The sequence below is a fragment of the Eublepharis macularius genome, chromosome 17, assembly GCF_028583425.1.
Source record: "Eublepharis macularius isolate TG4126 chromosome 17, MPM_Emac_v1.0, whole genome shotgun sequence".
NCBI classification, from domain to species: Eukaryota; Metazoa; Chordata; class Lepidosauria; order Squamata; family Eublepharidae; genus Eublepharis; species Eublepharis macularius.
In genome coordinates, this window is record NC_072806.1 from 30096681 (window position 1) to 30111454 (window position 14774).

A 14774-nucleotide genomic window follows, 5' to 3' on the forward strand; every position below is an offset into this window, starting at 1 on the left:
ATTCACAAATTTGAGGAGTCGGGGGGGGGGGAGTATCAACGGTGTTTCATCCACTAAAATCACTCCCTATTATAACTTTGGAACACTGAGAGTAATACAAAACGCGAGAAATTAGGATCAGCAAACAAGAATGGGGTTCCTTGTGTCCGCTCCCAGGTGTCACAGAACTCTGCGTCTCTGACCGAGTAACATAATTTGGGATTTTTTATTGGTACGCCTCGTCTGAAAATTACGGTAAAGGCATTGGAGGGGAGGGGCTGGGCCGTGCGTCTCGACCAATCGGGTGCTGAGCTCCCAGAGGCCCCGCCCCTCCGTGCCCATGTGCAGAAATAGCCGCGCAAGCTGCCGCTGGAGCGCTAGAAGCGAACGGCGACTCCGTCGGTGGGACGTCCTGGAGGCTTTGCGGGGCGTCTGGCGTGGCCGGGGGTGCCCCGCGCCTGGAAGGAGGACGGCCTCGAGCTGCCCGGCGGTCTCTTTGGCGCCGGCGGGTTCCAGGAGCTGCGTTTCTGGGCGTCTGCTAGGACCTGCTAGAGCTACTCTGTGCCCTGCTGACTTGGCCTGTGCCCATTTCCCAGACTGGATCAGTGAGTCCTTTGCTCACCAGACTGACCTGACAGTCGGCTCTCTCGTTACCCCGTGGCACTTCGTGGGGGCAAAGTGGCAGTGGCTGCTGCCAGTGCTGTTATTATTTTTTTCAATGGCTGCAGATGTATCCCAGTGGGTGTGGTGCCAAGGAAGCCAGGTTGGTCTGGCTTATTTGGCGGGTCTGTCTCCCTGTGCCTGCCGTTAAGAGTTTTTTTTAGGATGGGTGCTTTCTCCTTGCCTGCTGCCTGGCTGCTCTCTCTAACCTGCTGTGGCGTGGACAGGACCCCGTCCTTGACATGACCACCAGTTTGGCCCCAGTTGCCCATCATAGCATGGATAAGTTGTACATTGCGGTGGAGTTGGGCATCGCGGTGCTGTCCATCACTGGCAACATCTTGGTCTGCTGGGCGGTGGCCATCAACAGCACCTTGAAGAACGCCACCAACTACTTCCTGGTCTCTCTGGCTGTGGCTGACATCGCTGTGGGGCTTCTGGCCATTCCCTTTGCCATCACCATCAGCGTCGGCTTCCACACCAACTTTTACTGCTGCCTCTTCTTGGCCTGTTTTGTCCTGGTGCTCACCCAAAGCTCCATCTTTAGCCTGTTGGCTGTGGCTGTCGACCGGTACTTGGCGATCAAAATCCCTCTGAGGTAAGAGCAGGCTGGGGGAGAGTTTTCCCAGAAAGGTTTCTATGCATAGAGGTTTAACCAAATGTAGCCTGGCTCACTTGCCCGAGCTATCTGGAGACTTCTGGCTTGGAATACTCTTTGCTGTGCACTTGCTGTCTGCACGATGGCCTAGCATTGGTTGGGGGTTTGGGTGGCGGCTGGCTCTGTCGTATGCCCCAAGGCCGAGACGGGTGGCCTCTAATTTCCTTTTTAAAATGTTTCCCCCCTTGCTTTCTGGGGCAGATGGTTGGCCTCATGCATCTCAAGATGGAGCAAGGCCTTGGATTAGGGAAGCCAGCACTGCTCTCCCGCCTCTGTTGTAGGTTCATTGAGTCAATCCTGATAACTGTGAACTGCTTCAAAATTTACCGCCTGCAATCTCCCATTGTGTGGTTAAGCCCGGCATTAGCAGCCAAGGTTGGCCTCCTCCCTGGCTGTGCAGCTCACTTGTCTGGGTGGGGCTGCCTTGGCCAAGTCGGCCCAAGTTCTCTTAGCTGTTTAATGGGCTTCACAGTGACCCACATCACAGGGTTATGGGAAAGGCAAATACAATCCAATGGCATGGGGTGCCTGCTTTGGGCTAGAAGGCAGAGTTTGTATTTGGTAGTAGGGAAGTAAATAAAATACAAAACAGCTCTAGAAACTTTGAGAGCATTGAAGAAATGAAGGGACTTCTATGGAACATCTGGGCGTTCCAGTTGTGTGTCTTGCTTACTGTTCTGTCTTGGTACAAAATCCAGGATAAAGAACCAAAAAGGTGTGCGATTTCCCCCTACCCGCTGCTTGTTGTCAAACCCAGTGATTGTGGCTAATAGCCATGGATAAGATGGTCAAGGACTGGTACCCATTACAGTAACCCCCCCCCCAAACTTCCATATCTAGGGGCAGTCTACCCTGGATAATTGTCTCAACTCAGTTTCAGAGCCTCAGGCAAGCCGCTCTGGTTTAGTGCACTCCCTGCTCAGTGTAGTGGTAATAGTACTGACCTACCTTGTAGGGCTATTTGTAACAATTGCTGAGACCACAAGAATTCTTTATTTTTTATTTTTATTTTCAATTTTTTTTAATGTTCATAACAAAATTATATACAACTTTCAACAAGTAGAATTTTACAGGTAACATTATATAAATTGCAAGAGACCACAAGAATTCTTGATGCATCAGTGTCGATCTGGGAACTTGGGAGACCCAGGTTCATAATCCCCCCACTAGGTAGGGTTGCTAACTCCAGGTTGGGAAATTCCTGGAGATTTGGGGGTGGAGCCTGGGAAGTGCAGAGGAGGGACTTCAGTGGGGTATAATGTCATAGAGTCCGTCCTCCAAAGATATCAGTTCCCTTAGAGAAAACAGCTGCTGTTATCTGGAGATCAATTATAATTTTGGGAGACCACCAGGTCTCACCTGGAGGTTGGCAACCCCATCACCTTGGTCCAGTATCCCTCTTTCATTGGAACCAGCCTTGCAAGGTTGCAGTGAGAATAAAATGCAGGCAGGGAGAATGATATACTCCGTACTGATCTTGGAAGAGGGGCTGGATAAAACGCACTAAAAATATGCTGTATCTTATGGGAACCTTTGACACGGGTTGCTGAGTAACATGTGCTTTTGGGACTGATAGAGAAAGGGAATCCACCAAGCAGCTGGAGGGGCCCCTCCAGATAGTGATCAGCCACTTTTGGGGCTGTGCAGGCTTCTCTGTAGCTGCAAACTCTAGAAGTTTTCAAACTGTCTTCAGGCAAATGTTGATGTTCTTCAGATGCCTGCTGAGGACCTCAGAGAACTGGCGTGCTGCCCATGCAGGATGTCTTTGGGGGGAAGCCCTTGGGGTACTCTCAGTTCAAGGGGGGGGGGGAGTAATGAAGCCCCAGTGGAAGCTGGTGCACGATTGATGGTGGGGGGGGGAGAACATTTTCATTGACTTAAAATGCTCAGTGTCGGGGATACCCAGTGAAGTTATGGGCAATAGATGGGGGATGGCTGAAAGAAAATAATTGTGCATTGACATAACTTGTGGAACCGATAAACTCTCAGCCAATGGGGCAGAGTGGTTAGAATGAGTAGGACAGGGGATCCCCCAGGTTCAAATCCCTGTTCAGCAGTGAAGCTGGTGGGCGTCCTGGATCCAGTCTCTCTCACTTGTGAGGATAAATGGAGGGAGGCAAGAACCAAGTATACTACCTGGAGCCCCTTTGAGGAAGGAGCAGGGTACAAATTTGAGAGATGTTTGGATATAGTGATGGCCGCTAGCGTAAATGACTTTCAAAGGGGACGGGACAAATTCAAGGATTGGTCCATCAATAGCTATTAGCCAGAATGGCAAAATGGAACTTCCATGTTCAGTTACAGTCTATCTCTGCCAGTTGCTGGAGGGAGGAGAAAGACAGGGATAAGTTTAGCTTGCTGTGTTTTGCTTGTAGGCTGGTTATCGGTTTGTCCATTATAGGAAACAGCTTGCTAGGCGGGATGAACCCTGTATCTGATCTAGCAAGTCTCTTTTGGTGCGCTTTAATTTCCCAGAATCCTCTGCAGTGCACAGAGGTCCCCAAAGACTGGCTGTCTGAAAGCCATGGAAGTCACTGATGGAGCACGGCTGTGGGGCAGCCTGAGACCCTGTGTGGGCTTCACAGCAGACTTTCTCCGGTGGCCTGTTGTGCACTTGAGTGAAAATGGTAAACTCACGCTGTGATTAGGGAAGGGATTGGAAATAAAACAGCCAGTGTTGTAACACCCCTGTATAGAGCTATGGGGCAGCCTTATTCAGAATACTGTGTGCAGTTATGGTCACTGTATCTCAAAAAGGGCATTGCCGAGATGGGAAAAGTACAGAAAAGGGCAAACAAGATGTTTAAGGGATTGGAGCACATTTCCAATGAGAAAAGGCTAAAGGTCTAGTGTCTTTCATCTTAGAAAAAAAAGATACCTATGGGAAACATGGCAGTTTATAAAATTATATATAGGGCAGAGAGAGGAGAGGGAAACCCGCCCCCCCCCCATAATATTAGAACTTGGGATCACCCATGAAGTTGATGGGCAATAGATTCCAGACAGACAAAAGGGAATACATCTTTACTCAATGAGCAATTAAATGGTGTGATTCACTGCAAATGGATGTAGTAATGGCTGTGAGCATGGGAGTGAGACTCATGGAGTCACCTGTGGCTACTAGCCGTGGTGACTAAAGGGGACCTCCGCATTCCGAGGCAGCAAACCTTTCAACACCTGTCCTAGGAGGAAGGCCTTTGGCTCTCTGGCCCTCCAGGGCAACTGGTCGGCTGGTGTGGAACAGGATGCTGAACCAAATAGGCCCTTGATCAGATCCAGCAGGGCTTTTCTTGTGTGTGTGTGTTTGCATGGAGGGGGGGGACCTCACAGAGACGTGTGGGTGGCCTCTCCCCACACTTCCAGTTTTGTGCGGCTGTGCCAAACCAAGGTAGCCAGAAACCTCCATGTGGATGTGGCCTCTTCATCAGAAATGTGGCTATGGGATATCGCCAGTGTGTGTGTGAGAGAGAGGGGGGCAGTCTTGTGCCCTGAAGAGTTTATTCTCAACATTTTTGCAGCCCGGAGTTCTGCTTGGCCCCAGCTTTGGGGTTGACTTCTCTTCCCGGCTTTTTCATAGCAGCTTCATTTGCAGAGGTTACCGGGTGGAGTTCCTCTTCCCCCATCCCCAGTATGGAAATAAACACAATCACCTCCAAGTGATTTGTTTATTACATTAATCACTGCATTTTCTGCTCCATGACCAGCCACAGCAGGAAAGAAAAGTGGTAGAATGAAAATGATAACATTGTCGACAATATTATGACGTCAGCCCACCAAGTCCTTCCTTCAAAAACCCCACAGTGACGTAGCATAACTTGTGTTTTGTCCCTCGGAGGCTGTCTCCTTGTAATGTGAGGAATCCCACAGTCTGAACTTCGGTGAGATGGGAATGGGGTGGCCAAACTCTCTTCCTGGCCAGGTTTCTGTGCCTTGAACTACCAGAGGTCCAACAGGTGAATCCAGCAGCCCAGAGCAGGTAGAAGCTCTGCCTGGGTGATGGGACGGGAAGAATCAGCTGCAGAAAAGAGAAGTTGTTAACCGGTTACTGGTAGCAATCTGTGATTCATTCCTGTCAGTTCGAGAGACGGGAGTGGGACCAGCAGTGTGGTTTGCTGATAATGGTTAAGCTTACCTTGAAACTTTATTTCTTTCTGTATTTTAAACAAATTTTTTTAATCCCACTTTTCTGAAAATGTGCAAAGTGAATGGGTAACTTTTCCTGTGGGTTTAGCCTGTATTCCTTAAATCTGCAACAGAAAAGCATGAACTGTTTTTTAAAAAATGTAAAAATAGGAACTTATAAACAGTGAAATTCTAAAAATAGTAGAAAAATCTGTTAAGACAGATGATGCATTTCCTTTGGAGAACAGATCATGCATAAAAAGAAAATGTGGCAAGAGTAATAGAGGGTGGATTCTGACATGACAGTTGGGCTCTTCTCTACTCCCAAACACTAAAAAGATGTCAGATCTACTCCCAAACAAGCTACTCTGAGTCTCTATATATCCCTCAGTGGGCTGTACACATTTCCGTAAGTGCAACAACTGGAAAAAGTGCCCCCATGATAGCGGAAATCCCTGCCAGGTTCTGTGAGTTGCATCCATCATGGTCTGATGTCCACTGAGCTTTTTCATGTACGTCAGAGATCATAAAGAACCTAGCTTGCAGGGCCAGAACAAAGATCCACCCTAGAGTAGCCAACTGGATACCTCCAGAAAGCTTCCAAAGCAGGACATGAAGTCCAGTTCCTCGTTTGACCTGAGGTGTGGCATTCAGAGGTAGGTTGCACTGATCAGGGAGGTTTTATTTAGCCATCATAGCTAGTAATGGTCGACAGGTGTAACCTTCCCAGTGACTTCGTCTAAAACTGTGTTTAAAGCCATCAAACATAGTGACCATTGCTGTATCTTGTAGTAGCGAGGTCCATATGTTAATTGATGTGTGATGTGAATGCGGTATGGTGAAAACCAAGTGACTAGCTCTCATGTTTGAAGTGACATGTAATGCACAAGAGCAGTGTTTCCCTGATGATGTCAGTGGCTTGAAAAGAGAAGCCAGCCGTCCCTAATGATAGACGATTAAAAAAAAAAACCACTGCCACAACCACACGGCCGCAGGAGTTTGAGCATAAACAAACGCCTCCTTGGAAAGGGCATTCCTTCCTCATTCTTCACTCAAGATTACAGATGATAAAGTGACTGAGAAACCATTGATTGGGTTGCTTCAGACAATACGACGGCAGAGGACGCCGTCTTGGGAGGGAGGGGTCTTGGGCTCAGCGGGTCATTTTGTATAATCAAAATGACGTGTGATTGCATTGGAGGCAATTGAAATTGGCCTGGTTTGCTGGCAGAGGGTGGAGAGTGCATTTCTAGGATAAGCCAGGCATGGCAGCCCACCGTGGACTAGAACCCCTGTGGCTGTGGTGGGTGGCCTGTTTGGCTTAGTGGGTTACCTGCACCTTTGGCATGCTCTGGGTTCTGTGGGTTTCCTGTCCCTTTTCTGCTGCAGTTCTGCTGTGTCTGCAGTGGCCCAAAGAATGCGGATTCTCTGGCCCTCCCATATCCGAATGATTCAAACAAGTGAGCCAAGCCAAATGCTGGCAGGCCTTTCGAGGACATCATTCCAGGAAACTGTATGGGATTCCACTGGGGTCTTTCTGGCCACAAGCCCAGGGCACTAAAAAGATGTCAGATCATGGGCCACTTGCCAAGGATTTATTTCTCCAGTCTACAGGGGCATTTCTGATTAATTGTGCTTGGGCTCCCAGTGGTGTCTTTTGGGGAGTGGCTGGGCTACAGGCAGGGGGGATGCCCAGCAGCCTTATTAATCACCAGATAGTGAAACATGGGCGATAGACGGTGACATGCCACCGTTTCCTGTCTGCTCGTGCCACAGCAGCCGAGACCATACGCTTGCTTAGTTTGGAGTTACCTAGAATGATGCAGTGCAGCACCCAACTGCGCAAACCCTTTTACCGGGCTTGGATTGACAGATGTACTCTGGGAGCACTGCAGATTCGGATTGGGACTGTGGTGTGTAGGGAGAGGGGGCTTAAGGCATCCCCGCCCCCAGGGCTGTTTTCTCAAACTGAAGCAGTTGCGTTGAGAAAGCTTTCTTGCATTTATGTTAAGTTTCCCCAAGGGAGGAAATAAGGGCTGTTTCCAGCTGAGAAAATGCTATGGTGTGTGTGTGGGGGGGGGGCTTAACCCCACTCTCCTCAAGTGCCAGACCTGGTCCACGTTGGCCCTGCACATGAATAGGCAGTGTGGAACTCCCAGGGCACATCCGTTGACCTTATCCAGAGAAAAATGTATTGGGTAGCTCTCCTGCTGTTGCTACTAACAGAAGTGAAGGATGGGGGGGGGGGCGGGATTGATAATTTGGAAAGCTCCTCTGGGATTCCATAAAATCCCAGGGGCTTGGGAGCTTCCCATTACGCCCCTCCCCTCCTTTTGACTCTCAACTGCTCTCCAGCCTGTGCCTTCTGGAGCACGCTCTCTCCTCATCAGGCAGGTATTCAATTTTTTAAAAAATCAAAGAATTTACGAACATGCATTTTCCTGCCTACCTGGGGATTCTGTGAGTACTTACCACTCTCCTCCTGGTCCTGGTTGATCTAGTTTCATTGCTTTTGTAATTAGCACAAGTCACACAGTTTATCACCCAGTGGTGCTGGTAGGGGTCCCGTTACCTTGTTTCCCTTCTTCATAGAGTTTATTTTTAGTACCTGGTTTTCTGCCAGGTGTTTCCTCTCCTGGGGAAACCCATTTTCTCATGGGTTCCTATTTCCTTGTATGGGTTTGGGTGATGAGGAGAAAACCCCAAGTGACAAAGCTGGTGAAATGCCAACCTAAAGCAAGAATGCCCTGCCCTCTGCGGAGTGGGCCGCTGGAGTTTGGAAGAGCCAAAGCTCTGTCTCCAGGATTCAAATGGGATTTCCAGGGAAGAGGCAGAGATGGGCAGCGGAGACGCACTTCAGAATCCGCAGGCAGTCAGGTGAGCTTGAAAAATAAGACCAAGGATGGTGTGAGTGACTGTCAGGTGGATAGATGCTGCCAGTGACTGCAGTCCGTCCAGCACCTGCCCAGAGCCGGCAGGGCCTCGGGCCAGACCCAAGTGCTGGAGATGCTTTGAACTTTGCCCCAAACCACTGCTGAGTGGTTCAGATGCAGCTGTGAAGCAAAAAACCAATCCAACGAGCTGCTTGGCCCGAGGAGGAAAAGCAGGTGACAGTCTTAGGCTGAGGGTGGGGAGGGAATGGAGTTCTTGGCTCAGGTTTTCTGACGCCGCTGTTCTCAAGATGGCCGGGGAACTGAAGTTGCCCTGAAGGGTGAGCAGAGACCCACAGGCGCCTTGCCTTTGGCCATGAACTCACTCGATGTGTTTGGGCAGCCCTCTTATCTGCAAAGACGATATTGGGCCTACCTCACAGATCAGTTGTAAGGTTTAATGAGACAGTATTTGTGACTTCTGAACACTCATCAAATGCAATATTGGGCTTGGAAATAGCTGGCTGTTTATTTGCCTGCGGCAAGACAAAATGGTCTCTAGGCAACCAAATATGGAAGCTTTGGGGCTAGTGAAAATGTCACTTTTCTGGAAATGTTGTACATATAAATGCTAAATATAAGCTGAAGGTGTTTAGCAAGCACTTAAGTTATAAGCACCGATTGCAATCTGCACCACTGCCATAGCTGCCCCCTTTTAATAGGCTAATAATAATTAGCTAGATCCCTCTCCTGGCCCTTAGTTGTCTGGATTACACACACACACACGCACACGCACACACTTAAGTGGATATAACAACTCTGCAAACCTCACAGGCATATTATGGAAATGGAATTAAAGCTTATTTTTAAAAATCAAAACAAAACACCCCATTTTTTGACATGAATTATTAAATGATTGTTGTTACAAACAGGCTGATGTGGCTCCAAAGACACTTCTGAGCATTAAAAGCTGAATCCATAATTACATTACATTACCAATGACTGGAAGCATGAGAAAACAATCCCTTTTGTGCCTTAATAATTTAACAATTTAAAAGTGCTTTTAAAAAAGTTGTTCTGCATGTCAGGCTTTGTTCTGGAAGGTGCATTATTCCTGTTTTACACCCAGCAGAATCAAGGCAGAGACTGACTTGTTTTGAGGTGAACAAATGTGTCTGTGGAGGAGAAGGGGAATTGGACTCTATTCTCTCAGGCGCAGGGCTGCCACCTTGTTCTTCTGTCCAGTGTGCCATTAACTGCTGTTTGATACAGGGTGTGTGCATGTTTTCTAATGGTTAGTCAAACTTCCATTCAACAGCATTTCCTGTGTAATTTCTCCTGGATAGGTTTCTCTTTTGAGCAGCAGGGCTAGAAGGAAGGGAGTAGCAAGCCATATTTGAAGATGAAAGTTAGCTGTGCTAGTGGCCTGGTACGTTTTTCTGCCTTCCTCTCCACTTAGAGACCTGGCTTGACTTGCTCACTTGAGCCACCTGAAACAAGGGATTTTCCCTATCTCTTGTGGCAAACCTGTCCCATGCCCTCTTTGCGAGACAGAAACCTTGCAGGAGGGGGTACGGTAGAAGTCAAAGCATGACATGATTCCAGAATCTAATCTCCCCAGTCTCTTTAAAGTAAATCCTAATTTAATAAGATAAAACTGGAAAAACATACCAGGGCCTTTGCCAAAACACTGGAAGGCAGGAACCACTTGATCTCAGCATTGGATATGGGGGAAGACGACAGCTTGTGTGGTTTTTTGGATAAAGAAGTGCTCGCCAGTTTTGATAACCCTCCCTTCCTGGATTAAAACTGGAGACATGTTTTACTCTTAAACCCTAAGGTTCCTTTTTAAAAAAAAATGTATTCAGGGAAGCCACACACACCCCTCTTGTGGGTCTGTGCACAGCGCTGATTTGTGTTCACTTCTGGATTATTCCAGTGACTGATGCAGGGGTGCGACAGGCAGCCTTCTCTGCGGTTTGGAGATTCCGTTGTGTAGCAAAAGTGATGATCCAGCCATACCCAATGGGGAAAAATAGTCTTGCCACTAGCAGAGGCTGATTGGCTGGAGGTAAAAGAATTGGTGACTCATGCAGAGGTCTTGTGGGAAGTGCCCTCTCTGAAAGGGTGCTTTGTAGTTTTAAATTTTTAGTTGTTTCTCACAGTAGAGTAGTATGCCCTGGCTCATAATGTGGCTCCCGTTCACTTGGAAATTCAACTTTTGCACACATGCGTTTGTTTTATGCAAGGAGGTCTCCGGCTCACGGTCCAGGTTTTGGGCAGGAGATTAGATATGCTGGTTCCTTTCAGTTCTGATTGCAGTAGATTCAGAAACGGGAGAAGGGGCAAGCTAGTCTCACAAACAAACATCACTAAAATAATCTTTGGTCAAAAAATCCTCAGAAATTACCATTTCCCCAGCCTGTTGGACCACAAGCCACAAATAACATTTCTCAACGACTAAATTTTTCGAAATGAGATCCCATCACTTTTGTGTGTTTTGAAAATGTGATAGGGTTCTGTACTATTTAACCGGCATCATTGGTCCCTTTCAGACAAAAAAGACCAGGCTCTCTCTCTGTTCTAAGGAACCTGCAGTTTCTTCTGGGGTTCAGATCTCTCCTGACCTGCAATGAAACGAAACCTAAGAAAACCAGGCTTTAAGATTTGCATTTCTGGGGAGGCCCTTTTCTGAGGAGCTCAGGATGACATGCATATACTCCTCCCTACTTCATTTTGTCCTCACAACAGCCTTGTGAGGGAGGATATACTGAATGAGTGTGATTGGCTGAAAGTTATCAAGCGCAATTTATGGCTTAGTGGGGATTTGAACCCAGCTCTCCCTAGTTCTAGCCGGACACCCATATAGCATTCTGTCACACTGACTAAAGTCATACCCAATGGTTATTAAATCCCACTTTGTTTGCAAAATTTTGAGCTAGAAAGTCCATTAAGTCTCATTTGCTCAGATTTGGCAACACTTCTTTTTAATTTGCAAACCTGCAGTGTTCTTGCAAAGACCTGCCAGCTGAGGTTCTGCATGGCTTGATAATGCGCAGAAGCGTATGCTGAAAGCAGATCCGTTGATCAGCAAGCTATTAAACATCTGCCTTTCGGGGTGTGGGGCGGGAGGGGCAAGAATAAAACATTGGCACCCCCTCCTGCTATTGCTGGTGTGACTCCCCTTATTTTCAGCACAAAATTTCCATTGACTAGATGCAGCTTGTTTCCATGGAAGCTCTGGGGGAAGACTAGAAGAATGCTGGGACGTAGTCATAGCCTTGAATTTAAAAAAACTGACCAGAGCCAAATACTAATTAGAAATGCAATTAAGAGTTGGGGGCAGGGGTTGTGTAAGGGTGGAGGATTAGAAAACATGGCTGCAGCCTGTCTTCTCCTAAGACTTTTCCTCTGGTTGCCAGCCGAGTTATTCTCTCCCTACATCTTGAGGGCTGGTATGCCTGTGCTTTTTTAGCCTCTCTGACCACCATGCAGCAGAGCATGAAAGGGGCTGCTACTTCCAGCCAAGGATTTTTGGCACTCAGGCCAAAAGCAAAATTTCCCAGGGGTGGGTGGGGGAATGTGCAGGATTGGGGCTTTTGCTGGTGAGGGAGGCAGTGGCAGTGATCCAACTTCACAGCCGCCTGCCCAGCATGGACTTCTTTTGCTCTTGGTTTCTGCTAGCCGTGTGTAGCATCTTCTGCAACTCTGGACCCCCTCAGTTTAATGCCTAGGGGAGACTTGCAGTTGGAGTCAGTCCCCGCCTCCTCACAAACAGCTCATCCTTTGAGGTTACCACCCTCACCCCTGGCTCTTCCTTGCACCCCCTCTTGTTCTATTCTTCTTGTCAATATGATCTGATGTGGGTTCCTATACTGGTCCTTTCCGTGGGGGTGGAGGGAAAAGCCCAGCTATTGAAATTAGTTTTGGTTGATGGTGCTTGTTCCACCTGCAGTGGATTGCATGCTCAGATTCCATGACTGAAGTAGCTGGAATTGTGTGTGTGTGTGTGTTGGGGGGGGTGTTAGGCGAGGGCTCAGTTGGATTGGTTACCAAAAAAGAAAATTGAACAGGCAAGTGGCACAAATCAGATCCCAGGCACATACAACCCCTCTCACATCATTTTGTTTCACACAGTAGCCAATCAGATAGGTGTCAGAGAAGGCCTAGAAGCAGGGGGACCAAAAGCTGAAATGGCCTTCTGTTGATCACAGGTAGGCTGCCTCTGAACACTGAGGGTCCATTACTCATCAGCTGGTGACAGATTTCTCTATGGATAAAAAAAGTGACCAGCCCTCCACCCTGTGGAGGTGAGTCCCACAAATTATGTATTGTGTCTCACTCCCCTCTTGGTTTTTTTGTCCTGAAACGTTCTAGAGAATTCTAAAGCTTGCAGTCCCAAAACAAATAGGAAAATTCACAGCAGCCCAAAGTACAGCGACTCTAATGAGCATTTTCAAGATTATTACCAGCCAAATACCCACAATGCCTTGGGACTGACTGTAAAGTAGTAGTTATGGCTGTGGCTCACTTCATGCTCTCCTCTTCCTAGCCTGTTAATCACAGCAGTCTAGCCTGTTCTTGGTTGCTAGGCATGCAAATAGGTCTGAGCTGCAAATGATGAATGGCTATAGCCAATACAAGGAATCTGGTAACTTCTAAAAAGTAAGAGAAAGCAGTGATAGTTTTGCTATGCAGCTCCTAACAGGGAGGGAACCTTTCTTCATGGGGAGAAGCTGTTAATTTCCCTAAAGGCTTTCTGAATTTTTCCCAAAGATGTGTTCTGCTCACATGGGTCAAGTGATGGAGGAGTGGAAGGAGACTTCTATGCATTTAGAGCCAAGCTCCTTTGGAAGGTGGCTTGTGCCTCCAGTTCAGAAGCCGCCTCCCCTTTGGGTGCTGCTGTCCTGAGTGAATTGTTTGGTATGTTGCAGGTATAAGAGCCTGGTGACCGGGAAGCGAGCTCGGGCCCTCATCAGCATTCTCTGGCTCCTCTCCTTCAGCATTGGCCTTACACCACTGATGGGCTGGAACGAGAGAGAAACGGCCACCAAGAACTGCACAGCCTCCGGCAATGAGACCAAGAGGGGCGGCTGGGATGGCTGCCTGGTCGAGTGCCAATTTGAGAGCGTGGTCACCATGAGCTACATGGTCTACTTCAACTTCTTTGGCTGTGTCCTCCTGCCTCTCCTGATTATGATGGGCATCTACGTCAAGATCTTCACGGTGGCTTGCAAGCAGCTGCGTCAGATGGAGCTCACAGGCAAATCCCGGACTACCCTCCAGAAGGAGGTCAACGCCGCCAAGTCACTGGCCATCATTGTGGGCCTCTTTGCCTTGTGCTGGCTCCCTCTCCACGTCCTCAACTGTCTCACCTTCTTCCACATGGCTAAAAACCCCAAGTGGGCCATGAACTTGGCCATCGTTCTCTCGCATGCCAACTCGGTCATCAACCCCATCATCTATGCCTACAGGATCCGGGACTTCCGGTACACGTTCCACAGGATCCTTTCCCGATACATCTTCTGTAAGGCCGAGGACTTCCCCAAGTACCCTAATGGTGCCGGAGGCAGCCGCCACCTGGCCGTCAGCAACATCAGTGCCTCCCCCGTGTGCCTCTGAGGCCTGCTTCAGCTCCTCTGGCAAGCCTTTACAACTGGCCCAAGTTTTGTACTGTAATTTTTCAGATAGGTTTTAATTTTTTAAAAACTTTTGTGCCTCTTGGAAGAATCCTACAGTTAACTTACATGCTGTCTGAGCCCCTAATGGATCAAACTTGGGGGGGGGAGGACAAGATGTGTGTTTCTTCCTCAATAAAGGGAAATTTGAATTCCTGCATCCATGACAGTGACAGGTTTTCCGACTATGCTGCTGGGGTAAGGGGTTAAGTTCTTTGAAAAACTGCTCAAAAATAATTTCCAGAGGAGGAAGTAAGGGAAGATGAGGAACAGTGCGGTTTGTGAACACCCACATGGTAGCTGCTCCCCCACCTGCCAAACATAAAGGCCTGTTCCCTTCTCCTTGCCTTTGGTTTTCTTTGTAAATTTGTCATCAGTTGTTTGATGCTACTGGTATTCTCAAATGGGAAACAGTCTAATATAGGCCAGTTACAGTATAACTCAAATGTTTTATTTTTTAAAATGATGGAAAAAGAAAAAAAAGTGTGTGCGTGCGGGGGGGCGGGGTGGACTATGGGGAGTTTAATTGGTTCAGAGGAGAGCCCTGTTGGAAGTAATATTTTTTAATAAAAGGAATTGTGTGGTAATTCATTTATGTGGGCTTTGTTTTCTTTCTCATGGAAGCATCAGCCCTGAGCTTGAAGACTGGCTGCACAGCTGAATTCTGCTCTTTTGCAGAAATCGTCCTTTTTTTGCTAAAAGGCAAGAGCAGCGAAGGCCCCAGCCCTACTTAGCCATCTCTCTGTCACTACACTTAAAAAAAAAAAAAAGACAAAAAAGACACAGCACCTATTTAGCCCTTCTGGC

The 14774-nt window shown here is 47.9% G+C and overlaps 1 protein-coding gene across 1 annotated transcript; it reads left to right on the forward strand.

Annotated features, from left to right (window-relative positions):
• The first annotated feature begins 389 nt into the window (after positions 1–389).
• Positions 390–14678, forward strand: ADORA2B (adenosine A2b receptor). Its single transcript, XM_055001598.1, has 2 exons — positions 390–1237; positions 13224–14678. Exons 1-2 carry the CDS (start codon positions 882–884, stop codon positions 13909–13911), a joined length of 1044 nt encoding a protein of 347 aa, XP_054857573.1. The 5' UTR covers positions 390–881; the 3' UTR covers positions 13912–14678.
• The last annotated feature ends 96 nt before the right edge of the window (positions 14679–14774 follow it).